Consider the following 16,962-nt stretch of genomic DNA (forward strand, 5'->3'; position numbering starts at 1 on the left):
TCACACAACCCGCCCTCCACCCCGCTGGCTATCATCAGCTCGCTGCTCTGCATGGGCCTAGGCAGGGCACGGTCACCTCTGTATCCTTCACAGGTTCCTTGGATCCCTTGCACACCTGGGACAGCGTGGGAGCCCCCCCTTATGGTGCTGAGCTTTGGAAGTTTTCTCTGATTGAGGCCTCATGCTCCGTGGGAAGCCCGTATGTGCGAATGCACAGATGACCACTCAAAGAACAAGTTACAGGTAAGCAACCTACCTTTCTGCCTCCCCACTGAAAACATGAAGATCAAATAAACTGAGTGAGAACACATGTGCTCTAAAGTCCTTCGCATATGAGGGCTTGATGCAGTGTAGTCTAAAATTCTTGAGATACGGTCCCTGAAAAAGGTCCCACTGACCCCCAGTAAGTCTGATAAACACAGAGAGAGAGAGAGCAGTCAGTCACGTACTGAGGTCTGAGCAAACATTTCCCCAGTGAGGCTGTATAAACATCCCCCACATTACATCTCTGTTACTTGGAGGATCGGTCCTGTCTGACAACTGTGAACCAAGCATTAGCATGTTGAATAGGATGCCTGGAAATGCAGGCGTGCTCAGAAAGACTTCCTAGAATTTTTCTCAAAATCATTCACAACATATGCACACCCACACTTACTTTGTGGGGTCAAGAATGACAAGCTACAGGCACATCCATGGAGGCTTTCAAATCTCTTCTGAAAACTAAGAAGAAGAATACTAGAGGCCTGCAAAACTCAATAGCAGAACATGTGGCTTTGCATACAAAGTCTCTCTTGCATCAAGCATCTCATGTAGATTTCCAGCCTGAGGACACAGAAAGCCAATCTTAGCGTACATAGTACTCAATGGACCATTGTTCTTGCTCAGTATAATGTGGGATTTCAGTAGTTCAGAAAGAACAGATGGACCTAAGGAATTATTCTTGGGCCAGTGGTGCACAGGTGAATGTGCAGGCACATGTCTATGTGGAGAAATGGAAGGAAAGTGGTGGAGGCTAGTTGCAGACTGGAGCTTATTTTCATGTAGTAGGGAAGGAAGAGTTAAGAGTGCCTCTGTGGATGCACAGGCAAGTTCGCACAAGACAACACGGGATGGTGAGCAACTTGTCTCTCGCACTGCCTGTCCCCTATCAACCAAAGACCTAGCTCTCACTAAGGTGGTAAACTGAGGTATAGAGACTAAGTTGTGCAAAAGGGAGCCCATAACTTAATGCTGCTTTAGAAAAAAAAATAATTATTATCTGCACCTAAGGAAGCTAGATATCAAGGGGGGAAGATTTAGCTCAGCTTCAATGACTTCTAGTTTCTTATGTTGGGAAGATGCTTTTCAACATTCCAGTATTTGGTTTCTTCCTACCACAACCTGTTGTGTTGAGTGATATAGACCAGGTAAGGTTCCCCACTTCAGTGAGGGTCCATATACTGTGCACAATAGGCAGCTGTACATAATTTGTCCCTAAGGAAGTTACAGTCTTGAGCAGAAAACTGTCATGAAACCATCCAGTAATTTTTCTGCTCAAAATCCTAGTCCAAGTTACTTTTCTCCCCACCACCTGGAAGAGAAAGCAGTTTTGGGCAGCAAGCCAGCCAGAAATAAAATATCCACCATTCTCCTGCTCAAGAATGCAGCTTCCCAAAGCGCACAGGGGTGGGGGCACACCTGTGAAGTTGCACGCAACTGCACAACGCAGAGACTTTGTCTTGAGAAATATGCAAAGACCAACCCCTAGTGTATGCCACACTAATGTGTCAAATTACTCACTACCATTTGTTTCCATAACTATTTCAGGTGCAATTCATGGTGCTGGTTTAAATGTCAAAACTCTGAAGGACTTGGCTACCTGTCTCACTCCACACCTCTCAGAGTATCGAGACCTGTGAGAGGAGCCGCTCTGTGTGCGCCATGACCCACAGAGGCCTGTATGCGGCACACATATGAAGGGGGTTTTTCTGTGGTGCCCCCGAATCCTCTGGTGTACCCCCTGAAGAAACACAACTGCCCCCCATTCTCTCAGCCTTTAAAAGGAGGTAAAACGAATCATCTTGTCAATTTCTCCTTCCAGAATGTGTGATTTTAAGGTTTATAAAATAAATATTGCAGTACGGTTCCTTCCCAGGATGAGACAAGGTCAAGAGTTGGCTGAAAGTCAGAAAGCCGATAAATTTCATTATCCATGGCACAAGCTTAACCCAGCCTGCATTTCTGCCTGCTAGTCTGAGTCTTGAGCAGGGACTCACCTGAGTTTCCTAATCTTCAGTCCGTAGGCATCAGAACTGTGCTTGGAAGAAAACTAACTCCTTTCAGGCCCATCACCCCTCCGTTTCTAAAGGAAAAGGCATCCCGATGCAAGCCTATCGAGAAGAAACCGTGCAGGCGCTTGAAACTTCCGATGCCAGGCTAGCACTCTGCACATGCTCAGCGGCGCTCCCTTCTCGAACCCTGAGCAGTCAACATGGGCCGCGGCCTCGCAATGAAAGCTCCCCGGCCCTGTCGGGGGGCCACACACGTGCAGCTTGCCACCGCCGGGGCGAGGTCCGCGGCCGGGCGGGCGCTCTTGCCTGGCAGCTCCGCTCCGCCTGCAGGCGGCGAGCCTCCGGAGGAGAAAGCGCCCGCTTCCCCTCCCGCACCAAGCGGCACTCCCGGCACGGAGGCGGCCTTGGGTGGGGCTTCGCCGGATCGCTCGCCGGGCAAAACCGGCCTGACGAGGAAGGGGGCGCTCGGCAGCGAGGCCGCCGGGCTCCCCCCCACCCCCGGAAACATGTCGAGGCCGCGCGCCCGTGGCCCTCCGGCGGCTCGCCTCGGTTTCCACACGGAAAAGTGGGCCGGCGTGGGGGGAGAAAGGGGCAGCAGCCCGACAATCCCATCACCTTGTGCGCGGAGGAAGCGCCAGGGCCGCCCCCTCGGGGCCCCTGCAGGCACGCCTGGGGGTGATTTTCACGTGCAGGTGACCCGCGTCGCAGGAGATTCAGCAACAATGCAGGAGAGTGAGCCTTTGAGTAGCGCTCCGGTATTTTCCTGATTCTGCACGTAAGGAACCGTTGCCGCGGGAGCGGCTTCGAGTCCCCTTCCGCGTGAAATGGTGGGAAAGACATCGCAGCAGTAGGTTTAAAAAATAAAAAAGACCCAGACGCCTGCAATGTACCCTTCCACACGACTTTGCCTCCCTTTGGACCAAATAGTCCGCCTCGCAGCTATACGCAAAAGCAATTTCTGCCATGCTCAGGAACGAGATCCAGCCTTCCCAGGGAAGCCCAAGCTGGTCTGTCAGGATTTCCCAGGGAAGCATACGCCCCTTTCCCAAATTGCTAAACATCTGGTGGTTACCAAGCTTTTGCGCAGTTCAAAACGCTGAAATTCTCCTAATATTAAGGTACTGGGAGTAACAGCTTTAAGCTAAAATAGAGTGATGGGGGGGGAGGGGGAGGGCACCCTTTTTGCCAGAACCCACCACTGAAACTTGCCCCCAATAATTTCTCCAAATGAAATTTGCCCCTCTGGTGTAGTTGGTCAATATCCCTGATACACCTACTGGGATGAGCTGTATACAAAGGTGAAACTATATATTTTATTATCATCCTCTACCCCACAACAACCTTGTAAGATTGGTTGGACTGAGTCAGTTGGCTGGTGACTGAGATTTGAGTTACAGTTACAGCATCTGATGGGGAGGAGGGCAGGGCTGAGCATGCATTTGTATTGATGCTATTGATAAACAACAAGAACTGACCTTCTGCCTACCTCTTGTTATTAAGGATCTTGACAAACCAGTTCAAGAGCCCCAAAGATTCCTGTAGAGGTCCTGAAGGGGCAGGTCTCAGTGGCCATTAGGGGGAGGAGACATGATTCAAATCTTCATTTAATTATAGAGTCAGTCCAGGGAGAGCCCTTATCTCTCAGCTTAATGGCTTCACAGGATTTTGTATCCTTCTGTACTTCAGTTAGCTGAACTTGTATTTTAACTTTTACTGAGAGTATATGAATTTCAATAAAGGTTGAACAAGAGCAGCATGAATCGACACCTGACTCAGCTATTTAATGACATCTTAGCAGACAAACTTTTATTAACAGGTTGTTGTTAGTCACGAAGTCGTGTCCGACCCATCGCAACCCCATGGACAACACTCCTCCAGGCCTTCCTGTTCTCCACTGTCCCCTGGAGTCCACCTAAGCTCACACCGACTGCTTCGTGACTCCATCTAGCCACCTCATTCTCTGCCATCCTCTTCTTCTTTTGCCGTCAAATTAACAGATTTGATTATATATTAGTGCTACCCTTTGAATACTCTGACCAAAGCACAGACATTGTTATGCCCCCCATCAATCTCTCACCCTAAAATAAATTTCAGCAAGGGGAATTCCACTGTTATAAATGGCGGCTTAGCAGCATCTAAGGAATAAGTAAACAGAGGAATCACCCTCTTCGTACCCATAGTTTCCTCCTACAAACAGCCTTTCAAGCCTTGTGTTAATATTACATTGGAAGCACCACATTATAATAGATTCCCTCATAAAAGCAAGTTTTGCCTGGTACCTTGGAGAGCTGCTGTCAGACAATTCAGAACAAAGCTAGAGGGAACAATGCTCTCAATACGAGGCAGCTTCTGTCCTGATTTTCTCTACAGTGATCTTGGAAATTAACTGGTTTTCCTTTTCAAAATCAAACCCATTATCAGAGTTGTTCATATTGTCTGTCATTTTCCAGAATGCATCATTGCAGCTCTTTTGAGTAACTTAATACCATGCCCTCTGTTACTTAGCCTGCTTGTGATACAAGTATTCCACTGAAAAAGTCTTCAGTCTTCTAAATACCATCAGCTTTGTGATGGTAGGTAGTGGATTCTTTGAATCATTAAAACACACTCGATTTTTAGCTTGGAGTGAAGATTATGGACAAATACATAGAATGATAGAGTGCAGGGAGGGCAGCTAGAGGAAGCAAGCTCTGGCTCATGAACTTCCCCATGCCAGCTCCTAACAGCAAATTTGATGTCTCTGAAGTACCACTAAGTTCTGTGTAATGTAATGTTAGGATTAGAGCCTTAATTTGTTTCTTGCATTTATGGAGCCTGCTAATTTGCCCCTGTCCAACACAAATTTAATTGTCTTTAAAGCTATCCGTCATGGCTTTGCATCACACAGTTTTCCAGCGCTAGTTCCCAGAGTATAACAACTATGTCTATAACCTTTACCCACAGTCAGAATTCTGCTTCCTTTGATTACTCATTCCCCCTTACTATCCCCTAGATGTTGCACTGGCTTCTTGAATATTTCCATGTTGTTACCTTTTCCCTCCTTTTGGATTGTACTTCAAAGCTTTTCCCACATGGACATGTCATTTACATGTAACAGACTGCCTTCTTGCTTCTGACTGCTCTTTCCTTCCCTCTGTCTATTTTAAGTTGTAAACACCTTCAGAGCAGGGAGGGACTTTCTCCATCTTGCCTATGTAATTAAATCAGGTGCCCAGTACACTGATGCCACAGTATTACTGCATGCATATTTTTTTCCCTAATGGGACTCTCTTCAACAACTGTAGCAGGTTAAAATGTAGCTGAATAAGAGTTCCCACTGATGCAGGAACTCTTCCCAGGAGCCCATCCCCAAAACAAGTTGTCAACTCTAAAGCCTTACCTTTCCATGGTTGCTTAACAGCTAAAAGTGCAGTAAGGAGGTAGAACAGGAAAAAATGATTGCTAATAGATGTGGCTTAGCTCAATACAGCCCTCACCCTATTTATTGTAAGCCTGAGTGGAATCAGGAGAGACTGTGCCCAGATGCACTGAAGGTGTGGAATCAACTTTGTGGAAATACCCCAGCCAGGTAAAGTTTGGGCAACAATCACATCTTCCCAATCCTGCATTTCACAGAATAATTTCTGACTGGTGTTTAATACAGCAAAAGACATTCTTCCTAGTATGTTTTCAAAGGAAACGAACAGGCATTAAATTTTGTGTCTAAAATGAACAGTAGTCTAGAATTTACATAAACAGCAAGTGATCCATGATCCAGCAGCCACAGGTGTGCCGGTCTGTACAAGCAAATGTTTAATTGAGCCAGTGTACTAGATAAGGATTCTATTAAAGCTGGTGACTGGTGACAAGAAGCCCAGGAGAGTCTGCTGTGTTTGCACAATCGAAAGAACATTTACCATTGTTTTGGACATATTGGAAATACATGCGGCATTTAGGTTGGTAGCCCACAAAGAGGCTATAAGACAGTTTCTTAGCGTAAAAAAAAAAAAGGGTTGAATGGATTAAGGCAAACGCTACAAACGGAAGACATTTTTGTAACTAACAACAGTAATAATGATCCTGATTATGAAGTCCTGAAGGCAACCTTTCACTATGCAAAAGAAAGCAAGGTTAAGTAGCTATGTGATGAGAAGAAATTCAGTCAGTGAAGCTTTTCTGATCAATCCACCCTCATGTCCAGATGGGGGGAAAAAACTTCACTTCTGCTTGTCATACACCTGTGATATAATAGAGTACCAGCTAGGACTGGGAAAACCTATTTCAGCCACAGTCTCTCAGCCTAACATATTTTACAGCATCATTGTGAAAATAAAATATATACCACTTCTAGTTCCTTGGAAGAAAGATGGCATATAGATTCAATAAATGTACATACCTCTTAAAACACTCAGAAGCCCTGCAAGGGAGAAAGTTAGCAATCATTTCTATACACACCAGTTGTAAAGCAGTCCCACAATACTTTGCAAAAACAACAATAAAAAATTCAGGATGACAGCAATATCGTCATATCTATTCTGTCAAATATCAGTAGTTATCTAAGCAATAAAAATAATATATTTGAACTCAGTAGATGCACTGGTGTGAACAGGCATAATTTATCATCAATCAGCCTGACATGTAGACAGAGGAAAAGTATTATTTTAACATTCCTACTGGAGTAAAGCCACTGTACTTTGATAGGACAGGTACAAACAGACCCTGGATTTCACCTCCCTTGCCTCCTTTTCTGGCTAAAGTATTTCCAATAGAGTTTACCCAAAGCTGCTTCCATCTCGGCTATTCTATAATGAAAAGAGGACTATTGTGTTTCTAATATATAAATAGCCCTTGCTTCTGTACCCTTTTGAAATTACAGCATGCAAGAATTCCACATCAGTCTTGTTTCCCAAGACACCTTAAAAGAGGAATATAACCTTGAAAAAAAGAGAGAAAAATAAAATAAGGTGATAATCGCTAGGTAGACACATGTTGAACAAATTCACTGAACTTTACTTCTGGGATCATAAACTGATCTAGGAGAAAGCAAATTGCAACAAAGTCAATTTTCTTAAGAAAAGTCTCTTAAGATTTCCTATCTTACTAAGTTCACAAAATAAGCACCTTGAAGATACTTGGTCACCAAGTCAATGTGGTTCAGTAGTTAGTTTGCTGGACTGGGAACCTGGAGGATTCAGGTTTTAATCCTCATTCAGGAATGAAACTTACTAAGTGGGTTGAGCAGTCACATACAGCGTTGTGAGCATAAAATGGGATGAGGGGGAGTATGTAATCCAGCCTGGATTCCTCGACAAGTGGAATGAAAGAGGGATATAGATACAATATAATAAAATAAGAGAGGGCGACTTCTTTTATATCTGGCCAGGGCGACTTCTTTTATATTGTTATTTATTTTATATTGTTATTTTTATATTGTTACTTTTGTAATTTTCTTCATATCGTGAGCCGCCCCGAGGCTTCGGCGAATGGGGCGGCATATAAATGTCTTAATAAATAAATAAATAAATAAATAAAGTCACAAAGCAAAGGATAATATTAACAAGAAAAAAATTAAAATATTAACGCAATACCTTTATTTAGTCAAACAAGAGATCACAAAAAATGTGACCCTGAAAGCATGTTTATTTTTGGATACCTTTTGGTTCATCTAATAAAGTTTATTACACTAAGAGGGGCTTTGGAAGGTTACCAAGCTTTCAAAAGAACTCCATAGTTTTGTCTTTAGTTTAATCCTCAGTATCAATAGTTAAAAACATTTACCTTCATCCTATGAAGAAAAAAAACTTCAGCTGGTAATTACTGACAGTCACTCTCCTCTTAAAGGCATTGCAGGGAGCAGTTGACTAGCTATACAAAATATCTTTAAGCAAAATTTGTAGAGTGTTTTTTCCTCTTGGGCATGAACCCAGCCTCCTCCAGCCTTCACAATACATTTGATAACATTGACTAACAATTCAAAAATTGACTGTGTTGTCTTCCACATGTTTGCTCAGAAGTAATTCCACAGGCTTCAATTTGATTTATTCTCATGCAAATAAAATTTGCAGCCTGAAAGATTTTATTTCTTGTATTTTTTTTATGCCTAATGCAGGCTGACAACCTTCAGAATTGCTTTCAGGTACTGCATTTCATCTGATTACTTTTTAAAAAAAAGTCAAAAAGAAAAACAGTGGTAAAAGAGATGCAAACTCTCTCCAAAGTTACTTACTCCAAAGTATGATTAGTAAATAGTTGGTGTATCCCCACAAGCCCTTCATTTTATTGAGGATGTAGGAACAGATGCATACATGGTTAAGCACCTGGGAAAGTATAATCAGAAGAGTATTTTCTTTACCATGTTCCCTCCAAGATACTGCAACTATATGTTGCTTGGCATAAAGTAAGCCCTTTACTTTAAAGTAAAATGAATGCAGTTACTTCTAGAGTTGCCAGCTTTAGAGCCTGCTGGCTCCATTAGACCCGAAGCAATTAGCAAGCCATAGTACTTCTCTCCCTGTGGTAAAAAGCTTTACCTGCTAATTCCTGCCTGTCAAGCTGCTTTTAAAGACGCAACAACCGGGGAGGCTGTGCTTCCCTTGGCAACCCTTTCTATTTCCCATTTATGGTGCATCATCTCTAGGGTTTTTCTTAAAGAATCACTTTAGTGGTACGGACCATCGCATTTTCCACATAGTAAAGCTAGACAACAATTGCCTTGGTGCAATCTGAAACCCGCAGAACATTTAGAAGAGACTAATCCAATTATAGCTGCAGTGTGCCAGAATCCCGGAATCTCAGTTTGAGAAGATGGAATAAAACTCGGGTTCGTGGGAAAGACCAAGCGTCCAGACCATCTGAGGCTTTATTGTTTTACCCCCAGAGCAGATGAACTCTGCTGCCAAGCTTCAATACCATTACAGGGCATTTATAGGTACACAGGTACGGGGCAATTGATGACAGAATGCAGATTACAATAAGATTCTGAGGTCACCACATACAGAACAGATAAAGAAACGTCAGTCAATCACACTGTAACAATGAGATTACAATATTTATAATTGTCTGTATTGACACTTTAGTTGAGTAACTTGAACCCATCTCCAGGTCTGCTCAGACATGCAAACTCAAGCTACTAGAAACTATTCATGATAAGTTCAGACCCTTATCTGGACTCTAAACATTCTGCATGATCAGGGCACATGAAGCTCTCTGGGCTATCAAAAGATTATGGTAAACTGAATTCCAACAATGACTACTTACAATGTATATTTGGGCTAAAATGTCCTGTCTACTGTAGCCCATAGCTAAAGGTGAGAGAAAGGGGGAGGGGCTGGATGCCATTTTAAACAGTGACAGCTTGGTTTTGAGAAGGAGTACAGGATTTGATCCCACAATGCAAAGGCACACAGGAGTAATGTTTTTCAGACAGGATTCATCCAAATTTTCCCAACAAGTGCTGCCCATATTTAACTGGAGCTAAGTCCTATTAAACACAAGAGTTACTTCTCAGCAGACATGTATAAAATTGCTTTTTTCAATTGCTGGCTTTTCCTGTGCCTCATTTGAAGACTTGAACTTAGACTTCATGATTTTAACTTCAACCCCCATCCCGGCTTCCATAATTAACATTCAGTTTGTTATAAAGTTCTGAAGGGCTAGAAAATGTGTTCATTGTCTTGCATTTTATACAGTGAATATTCATGAGGGCATTTCCCATATGTTACTCTGTTCACTTCGGTTGTTATGTCATGGGAAACCGCCCAGTTCACTTGCTCTGCCCTTCCCATTGCTTTGTCCCAGTTGCCTGGCCTGCTAATAGTAGTAGATGCTTGATAGGGCTGCCAGAACACCAAAACTACTTCAGGTCAAAACTATAGTCACTCTAGCCTGGTAATGTTGCCACTGACTGGCACTGGTTCTTCAGGGATTTTTCCATCATTACCTGGGGATGCGGAAGATGGAACATAGGATCTCCTACATTCAAGGCATATGTTTTCCCACTGGGTTATGGCCCTTCCCCCTGTTTCATGCTTAGGGCAATAGGCTGAAGCCTGGCCACCTACCTCGCCCGTCTCACTGGCTGCCCGGGTCACTGCATCTGGCCAAAACTGGAATCCACCACCACTATTAAGGAGCCCCTTTGAAGCCAGCCTAGCAGACATCAAGCAACCTGCCCACACCATAATAGAAATGGCCCTGCTGGTGGTATCTGCTGCCTGAAATTGGCGAAAGATGGAGCCAGGATTACCACCCGCTCCCACCCTTTTCTGCATATGTGGTGGGGTTTCCTCTGCATGCTTCTGGAGACCTCCCTTCTCCATAGAGCACGTGCATGCCTGATGCGCATAGCCATTTAAACGGAACCCTAATGGATCAGACTGCCAAAATAAATATATAACTAAACTTCAGGAAGCTGCCATGTGTCAGAATCCCGGAATCTCAATTTGAGAAGAGGGAATAAAACTCGGGTTTGTGGGAAAGATCAAGCGTCCAGACCATCTAGGCCAGGGGTCTCAAACTCGCGGCCTGCGGGCCAATTGCTGGGATGGGTGGGGCACGGGGGAGGGGCCCTGCGGCCTTCAAAGCGCCTCCGGGAGCGACGCGGGATGAGCAGCCCCCCACCACCACTTGATGCGGCCCAGCCTCACCCAGACTCTACTTCCAGCGGCCCCCAGGTAAGTTGAGTTTGAGACCCCTGATCTAGGCTTTATTGTATTAACCCAAGGTTTCCCGCGGTAGACTCTCATGATAATGCATGCATTACTGGGCAGGCAGAGGTGAACTCTGCTGCCAAGCTTCAATACCATTACAGGGCATTTATAGGTGCACAGGTACAGGGCAATCGATGACAGAATGCAGAGATTACAATAAGATTCTGAGGTCATCACATACAGAACAGATAAAGAAGTGTCCGTCAATCATACAGTAACAATGAGATTACAATATTTCTAACTGCCTGTATTGACACTTTAGTTCAGTAGCTTGAACCCATCTCCAGGTCTGCTTAGACATGTAAATTCAAGCTACTGAAACTATGCATGAACTCAAGACTCTTACCTACTCTAGACATTCTGAATTGGCCAGGGCACATGGAGCCTCTGGGCTATCAAAAAATACTTCCTTGTAAACTGAATTCCAACAATGATTATTTAATCATTGTGAAGGTATACAATGTAAATTTGGACTGAATGGCCTGTCTACTGTAGCCCACAGCTAAAGGTGAGAGAAAGGAGCGAGGGTGGGGGAGGATGCCATTTTAAACAGTGACAGCTTGGTTTTGAGAAGGAGTACAGGATTTTGATCCCACAATTCAAATGCACACAGAAGTAATGTTTTTCTGACAGGATTTATCCAAATTTCCCAACACATGGAAGGACAAAACTTACCTTCCCACCCTCCCCTCACTGGAGAGCCAGCGTGGTTAAGACGGCAGAACTGAAACGTGGGCGATCTGTCCCTGGTTGGGTAACTTTGGGCCAGTCACGGACTCTCAGCCCAGCCTAACTCACAAGGTTGTTGTCAGAATCAGATTGAGAGCAGGAGGAGAAGGATGTCAGCTGCTTTGAATTCTTCGTAAGAAAAAGGCAGGGTATGCACCCAATAATAAATAACGTCCTGAAACCTTCCCCAGACTTGAAATGCCAGCCAAAATGGTTAAAAACCAGACAACTGCTAAGTTTATTCATTTCCTTGGACAAGGCTATGCAGTTTCAGGCACATGCTTAGGCACAGAATAACTCCCAGCATCCTTCCAACCAGCCATTTTGGCTAGGGCTTCTGGGGAACTTCTAGATATACTAGCATAGGATTGTGCCTATAGTTTCCTTTGGATAACTATCATTTGGAAGAAGGACTCCAGAGTCTCTTTCATTTTGCTAATTTCTCAAGGACAGATATTTCATCAATGGAAAGAAGAAAACAGAAGGAGGCAACCATAGCTAGAGATTAGTTCACGTAGCAGTCAAGTAAGAAGGAGGTTTTCCTTTGTCTGAGTGGCCACAGGTTTCTTGCTGTCCCGTCTCCAGGATCCTGGCACTTCACAGCAGGGGCTCCAAAGGCCAAGCCCCCGCTCCTTCCAGCTGCTCCATCTGCCTCAGAGGGAAAAGGGCCATCCCAGAAGGCAGGGCGTGGAGGATGCTAAGGCCACGAACTTCTGCTAACGAGTGATATATGTTTTAATCTGCAGCCAGGGTGGATTTGGATTTTATTTGCATTATGTTTTATTCTATTCATCTTATTTATTTATGTAAGCCGTCCTGAGGCTCTGCGAAAGGACGGCATATAAATAGTCTAAATAAATAAATAAATAGTTAGTTAGTTAGTTAGTTAGTTAGTTAGTTAGTTAGTTAGTATTGGCATCCCAGCCTCTCTCCTTTGCCCTACGTGGACCTTTATCTAGACAGCCAAAATTGGGCACCTTAGTAAAACGCCCAGCATGAGGAAACCAACCAGGGAGGTGGGTGGACCATTGGGCGATGAAGCAGTACTAAAGCAGGGTAAGGCACCTGCAGACAACCCGAATTAAGTTTTTGCATCCATCTTCATTGCAGAAGATGCCCATGCCTGAAGAGGTACTTTTAGGAAGTGTTTTTGTGCAACTGAAACCAATCATGGTTGCAAGAAATGACAAGCTGGAAACAAACAAATCACTAGATGCAGATAGTGTTCAACTAAGAGTTTTTAAAGACTCTCAGTGCGATTGCTGATACAGAATAATCCATAACATGTCCCTGAAACAAGTGGGCAATGTAACATCAGCTTCCTACCATGCAGATCTTCCTTCACAATTTTGTTCTGGCTTCCAAAATCAAATACTTATTTTGGACTTGTGTAGTTGTAAACATTAAAATTTATCTTTCTCCTCTTTTTCATCCCTGTGCTAAGCAACAAACATTCACCAGATTGATACACCCTGTTTTACAGTGGAGAACCAGGCTATAATTAGTTTCTAAGGAAGATTTAACTGCTTTAGTATTTGACCTCCCTCCATCTCCCCCAACAAATACATTGCTGTAGCCTACCATTATTTTTACCACATCTCAAAACTTATCTAAATAAGATAGAGAAATGGCCAAGTAGCATTTGAAAGATCAGTTTTATTCATGGAATGGTGTGCATATTTATGATGGGGAAAGATATATATTGTCAAGATACTGCTGAGTGTTGCCTTCCACTTATACATGCATGCGTATAATTCTTGTGTGACCTTAGTAGAGTGTAATATCAGAATCATGGCATGGCAGCATTGTTCCACCACTACTTTGTGTATTCCTGAGTCAGCACATTAGCTCCAAATAAAACATTTTGTCCGGGATAATGAACTAATAATAATCTAGCAAAGACACTTGAAATGTTTCCCATCAAACTTTATTCAAATGGACATACATCTCCACTGTACGGCACCTCTTAAAAACATAAATGCCCAACCTTCTGTCAGTTCTTAAACCAATCAAAGCAACACAAATGGCTATGGAGAGTCCATTCCAAGAAGTGTTTAGCACAACTCAAGACTTCCATCCTTCATTATGCAGGCATGGGATAACCATTCTTGTGATGTGCACCTAGAAACCACTCATCCAGGACCAACCTACTCTTTAGAGAGTTCTTGCCAGCAGAGTGGTATTTGATCCAGAGGTTCTACTGAGAATCTTGGAGAAACACCACAAGTTCACACAAACAGAATGAGTTCAAAAGCAAACCTACTAACAGACACCCTGCCTGTTCCGTCTTTGGAATTCTTAGCTCTATGCGGCCTATTTTGCAACTCTGAAGTCCCAAACCAGTTGGAACTGTAGCCTGACTTGGTCTCAAGCATCATCTTCGAGTGTTTTTTTTCCTGTGCTCTCATTTCCTGTGAACTCTGCCTGGTTAACCCAGTACAAGTCAGGTCAGGATCTCCCAGAACAAGAGAACTATGAATGTGTTCTCCAGTGAATGTGGACTTTGCTAGCAGCACAAGAGAAAGAGAACATGGCAGCACGTGAAACAAACCATTGATTATAACAATGTAGTAATTCCCTATGCTGGATGCAAAGGGTGGCTGGAGTTCGAAGTTGCTTGGAGAAACTGTGCACAGAGTAGGAGGCGTTTCCATGATCCAGGGGCACAGGTGGGAAAAACAGCTACGGGGGGAAGTGCAGGTGGTGAGTTGCATCCCTCTGCTGCCAGAACTGGATACTCCATGTCAACTGACATTCTGGTTGTCTGGACAGCTCAGAACCAATTTGCAGTGCCAGGGTGGCGTAGTGGTTAAGAGCATGGGACTGGGACTCAGACGACCTGGGTTCAAGTCTCCGCTCAGCCATGGAGCCAACTGGGTGACTTTGGGCCAGTCACAGACTCTCAGCCCAACCTACCTCACAGGGTTGTTGCTGTGGGGATAAGATTTAGTGCAGCAGGAGGAGAAGAGTTTGAGTTCTTGGGAAGAAAAAAAGGCGGGATATAAGTAAATAAAACTATTTGCCTGCTCCTGGTATTGGGTTTTTATTCCCTGTGTGTCTTCTTTGCACCTTCCTTGGAATTGATAGCCAGTGCCTCTTAACTTTGCTTTTTATGATCCTCCATTAAAACTCACAACAGTTTTCTTCCTTGTGGTTATTTCTATAGGATACTTTCACTTTTGTGTGACTAGACATTGTCCTGAAATCAAACACGCACACACTCACACATGGAGACACACACACACACACACACAGAATTATGCTAGGCTTCCAGATGTTGTTGGACTCCAGCTCCCCTCATCATCCATCATTGGCTAGGGCAGCCACAGCTGATATGAGCAGGGGTCTTATGTTGTGAGCCGCCCCGAGGCTTCGGCGAATGGGGCGGCACAGGAATGTTTTAATAAATTAATAAACAAACAAACAAACATGGATTTTCTCTGGTGGATAAAAAGTCCCACACCCCGGCTTCCACTGTTCACTCCCATTGCAAGCCATCACACATATACATGTTATGAGCAACCCAGTGGTCACGTTCATATAGGTAAGGCAAAGGTTCTGCTGCTGATGGAACAGGGCATGTGAGTAAGTAAAGGATGTCGGGTTGTTCTGGGATGAATGCAGTCTGCAGTGGGACTCAGGGGAAACCTCTGTCACTTTTTATACTGGAAAGAACAGAGCGAATGAGACTTTTATCAGTGTCTCATCTTGTGCACAATTTAGGGTGGCCACTGATCCAAGGCCAAAGAAGAATAGAGGACAAATTATGCTCCCTCTTAAAATTAGTTGCTTGGCATCCAGGGACCTTTGCCATCCGGAATAAGGAGTGCTGTATGCAAAGAAGCGAGCAGAAGACACCTAAGAAAGCAAACAGCTGAAGCTGACCCACACAGAAATCGAAGTCATACCTGAGAGGTGAAGAAAGAAAGTCAGCAGCTGGGGAAGGAAATCCTCAGGTTCACTTGAGAGGCTGACCTTGGTAAAAAATTCCACACCAGGTCTAGTGAATGAGTCACTTACATGACACCAGCATCAGTTGAATCACCCCATGGATTGATCTGTCTCAGTGTGGTCTGGTTTGGATGTTCTTAAATGCTTTTCTTTCTTACCCCCAAAGCACCCTTCTCTTTGGTCCTTCGTGAAACAAAGAAGAGATTGTGCAAAGCACAATTAGGGCTGCGTTGAGACACTGTCCTACCACAAGCAGTTGCATTCCACAAGCCAGGATAATCCACACAGAATTTTCTCTTCAACATTGGATAAGTGATGCAGTTGGGTAATATCAGCCTCTGGACTTAATGGTGTTTCTCAGCCTTCCCCACCCCTTCAGATAATACTGTGTATTACTTCAAATGTGGTGATTCTGGGCACATACCCATGTTGTTTGGTTGACAGACTAAGTAATCTTTTGGGAGCTGAATCATTTGAGAGGACATGAAGCAGGAAATTGCAGTCTTTGTTTGCTGAGGAGGCAAAGAAATCAGGAGGTTGGCTGTTTTTAAAAAACAAGAAACACAAACCAGTAATGGATTCTTTTCCAGAATTTACTTTGAAGTTACATGTATTTAAGACAAAGGGCAATTCTTTGAAGAGGGATAAAGAAAAGGAAGAATTAGGATTTGGTCATTTGTTAAGCTTTTTGATTTAACTCTTAGCTAAGGTTGATTCACCAAGGGTTACAGAATTTCACTTTCATAAGCCTTGAAGACGAGAAATATAGTCTTGCATCACTATTGAGTACTCTTTGGAGTCCAACAATATCCAGAGCTGCCCATCTCTGACTTAGATGAATGCTACTGAAATTATTGCTCTTTAGGTGACCATGAATGCATAAACAGGAAACTGTTCTGAGTTGAGAAAGATCCTCTTTTTCTAAATTTTTGCTCATCCCTGGCTCTTTTGGATGAAACCAAGCAGTGGTGGTAGAAAGGACAGCCTAAATTATACCTTACTGGCCTGTTTAACTAGTATGGCAAGATGCTAATAGCATTCTACACAACTTCCCGGGAGCATTTTAGCTTCTTTCTGCACAATAAGATCTTTCCCTGGAGTAGCAGGTACAGCAGTACATATCTGTGTTCTGTATTCACTTGCTGTGCCTGATCCTTTCCTAATGGGAGCACTTCTATGGTGGAAGGATGTGACATTTTTATGTAGCCGTTTCAACCATGGCACCTTGGCCAATGGGATGCTTACCTCTGCCACTGGTGCTGGCCACAGCCAAAGGCATGTTTGAGATCAATCGATGAACTTCAGTTGCCCTCTCTGCAGTCAGA

At 43.8% G+C, this 16,962-nt stretch overlaps 2 protein-coding genes across 4 annotated transcripts in view; both read right to left on the reverse strand.

The window, feature by feature from the left end:
• PRKCI (protein kinase C iota) overlaps window positions 1-2,293 on the reverse strand; it is a 108,893-nt gene extending 106,600 nt beyond the window's left edge. The window contains exon 1 of the mRNA XM_044434517.1: window positions 2,256-2,293. The gene's annotated coding sequence lies outside the window, so the exon portion shown is untranslated. The remainder of the gene's footprint in view (window positions 1-2,255) is intronic.
• GPR160 (G protein-coupled receptor 160) overlaps window positions 1-15,756 on the reverse strand; it is a 22,468-nt gene extending 6,712 nt beyond the window's left edge. Inside the window, exons 1-2 of one of the 3 annotated variants that reach the window (XM_044434519.1) lie at window positions 2,256-2,304; window positions 257-409 (exon numbers count right to left, since the gene is read on the reverse strand). In XM_044434519.1, coding sequence (XP_044290454.1) covers window positions 257-332 — 76 coding nt within the window. In that variant the 5' untranslated portion in view covers window positions 333-409; window positions 2,256-2,304. Of the gene's footprint in view, window positions 1-256; window positions 410-2,255; window positions 2,327-15,594 lie in introns of those variants that run through there. The other 2 variants (XM_044434523.1, XM_044434520.1) reach the window with 2 other exon arrangements.
• Window positions 15,757-16,962: the final 1,206 nt, after the last annotated feature.

The sequence above is a fragment of the Varanus komodoensis genome, unplaced genomic scaffold, assembly GCF_004798865.1.
Source record: "Varanus komodoensis strain SLA01 unplaced genomic scaffold, ASM479886v1 scaffold28, whole genome shotgun sequence".
In the NCBI taxonomy this organism is placed as follows: Eukaryota; Metazoa; Chordata; class Lepidosauria; order Squamata; family Varanidae; genus Varanus; species Varanus komodoensis.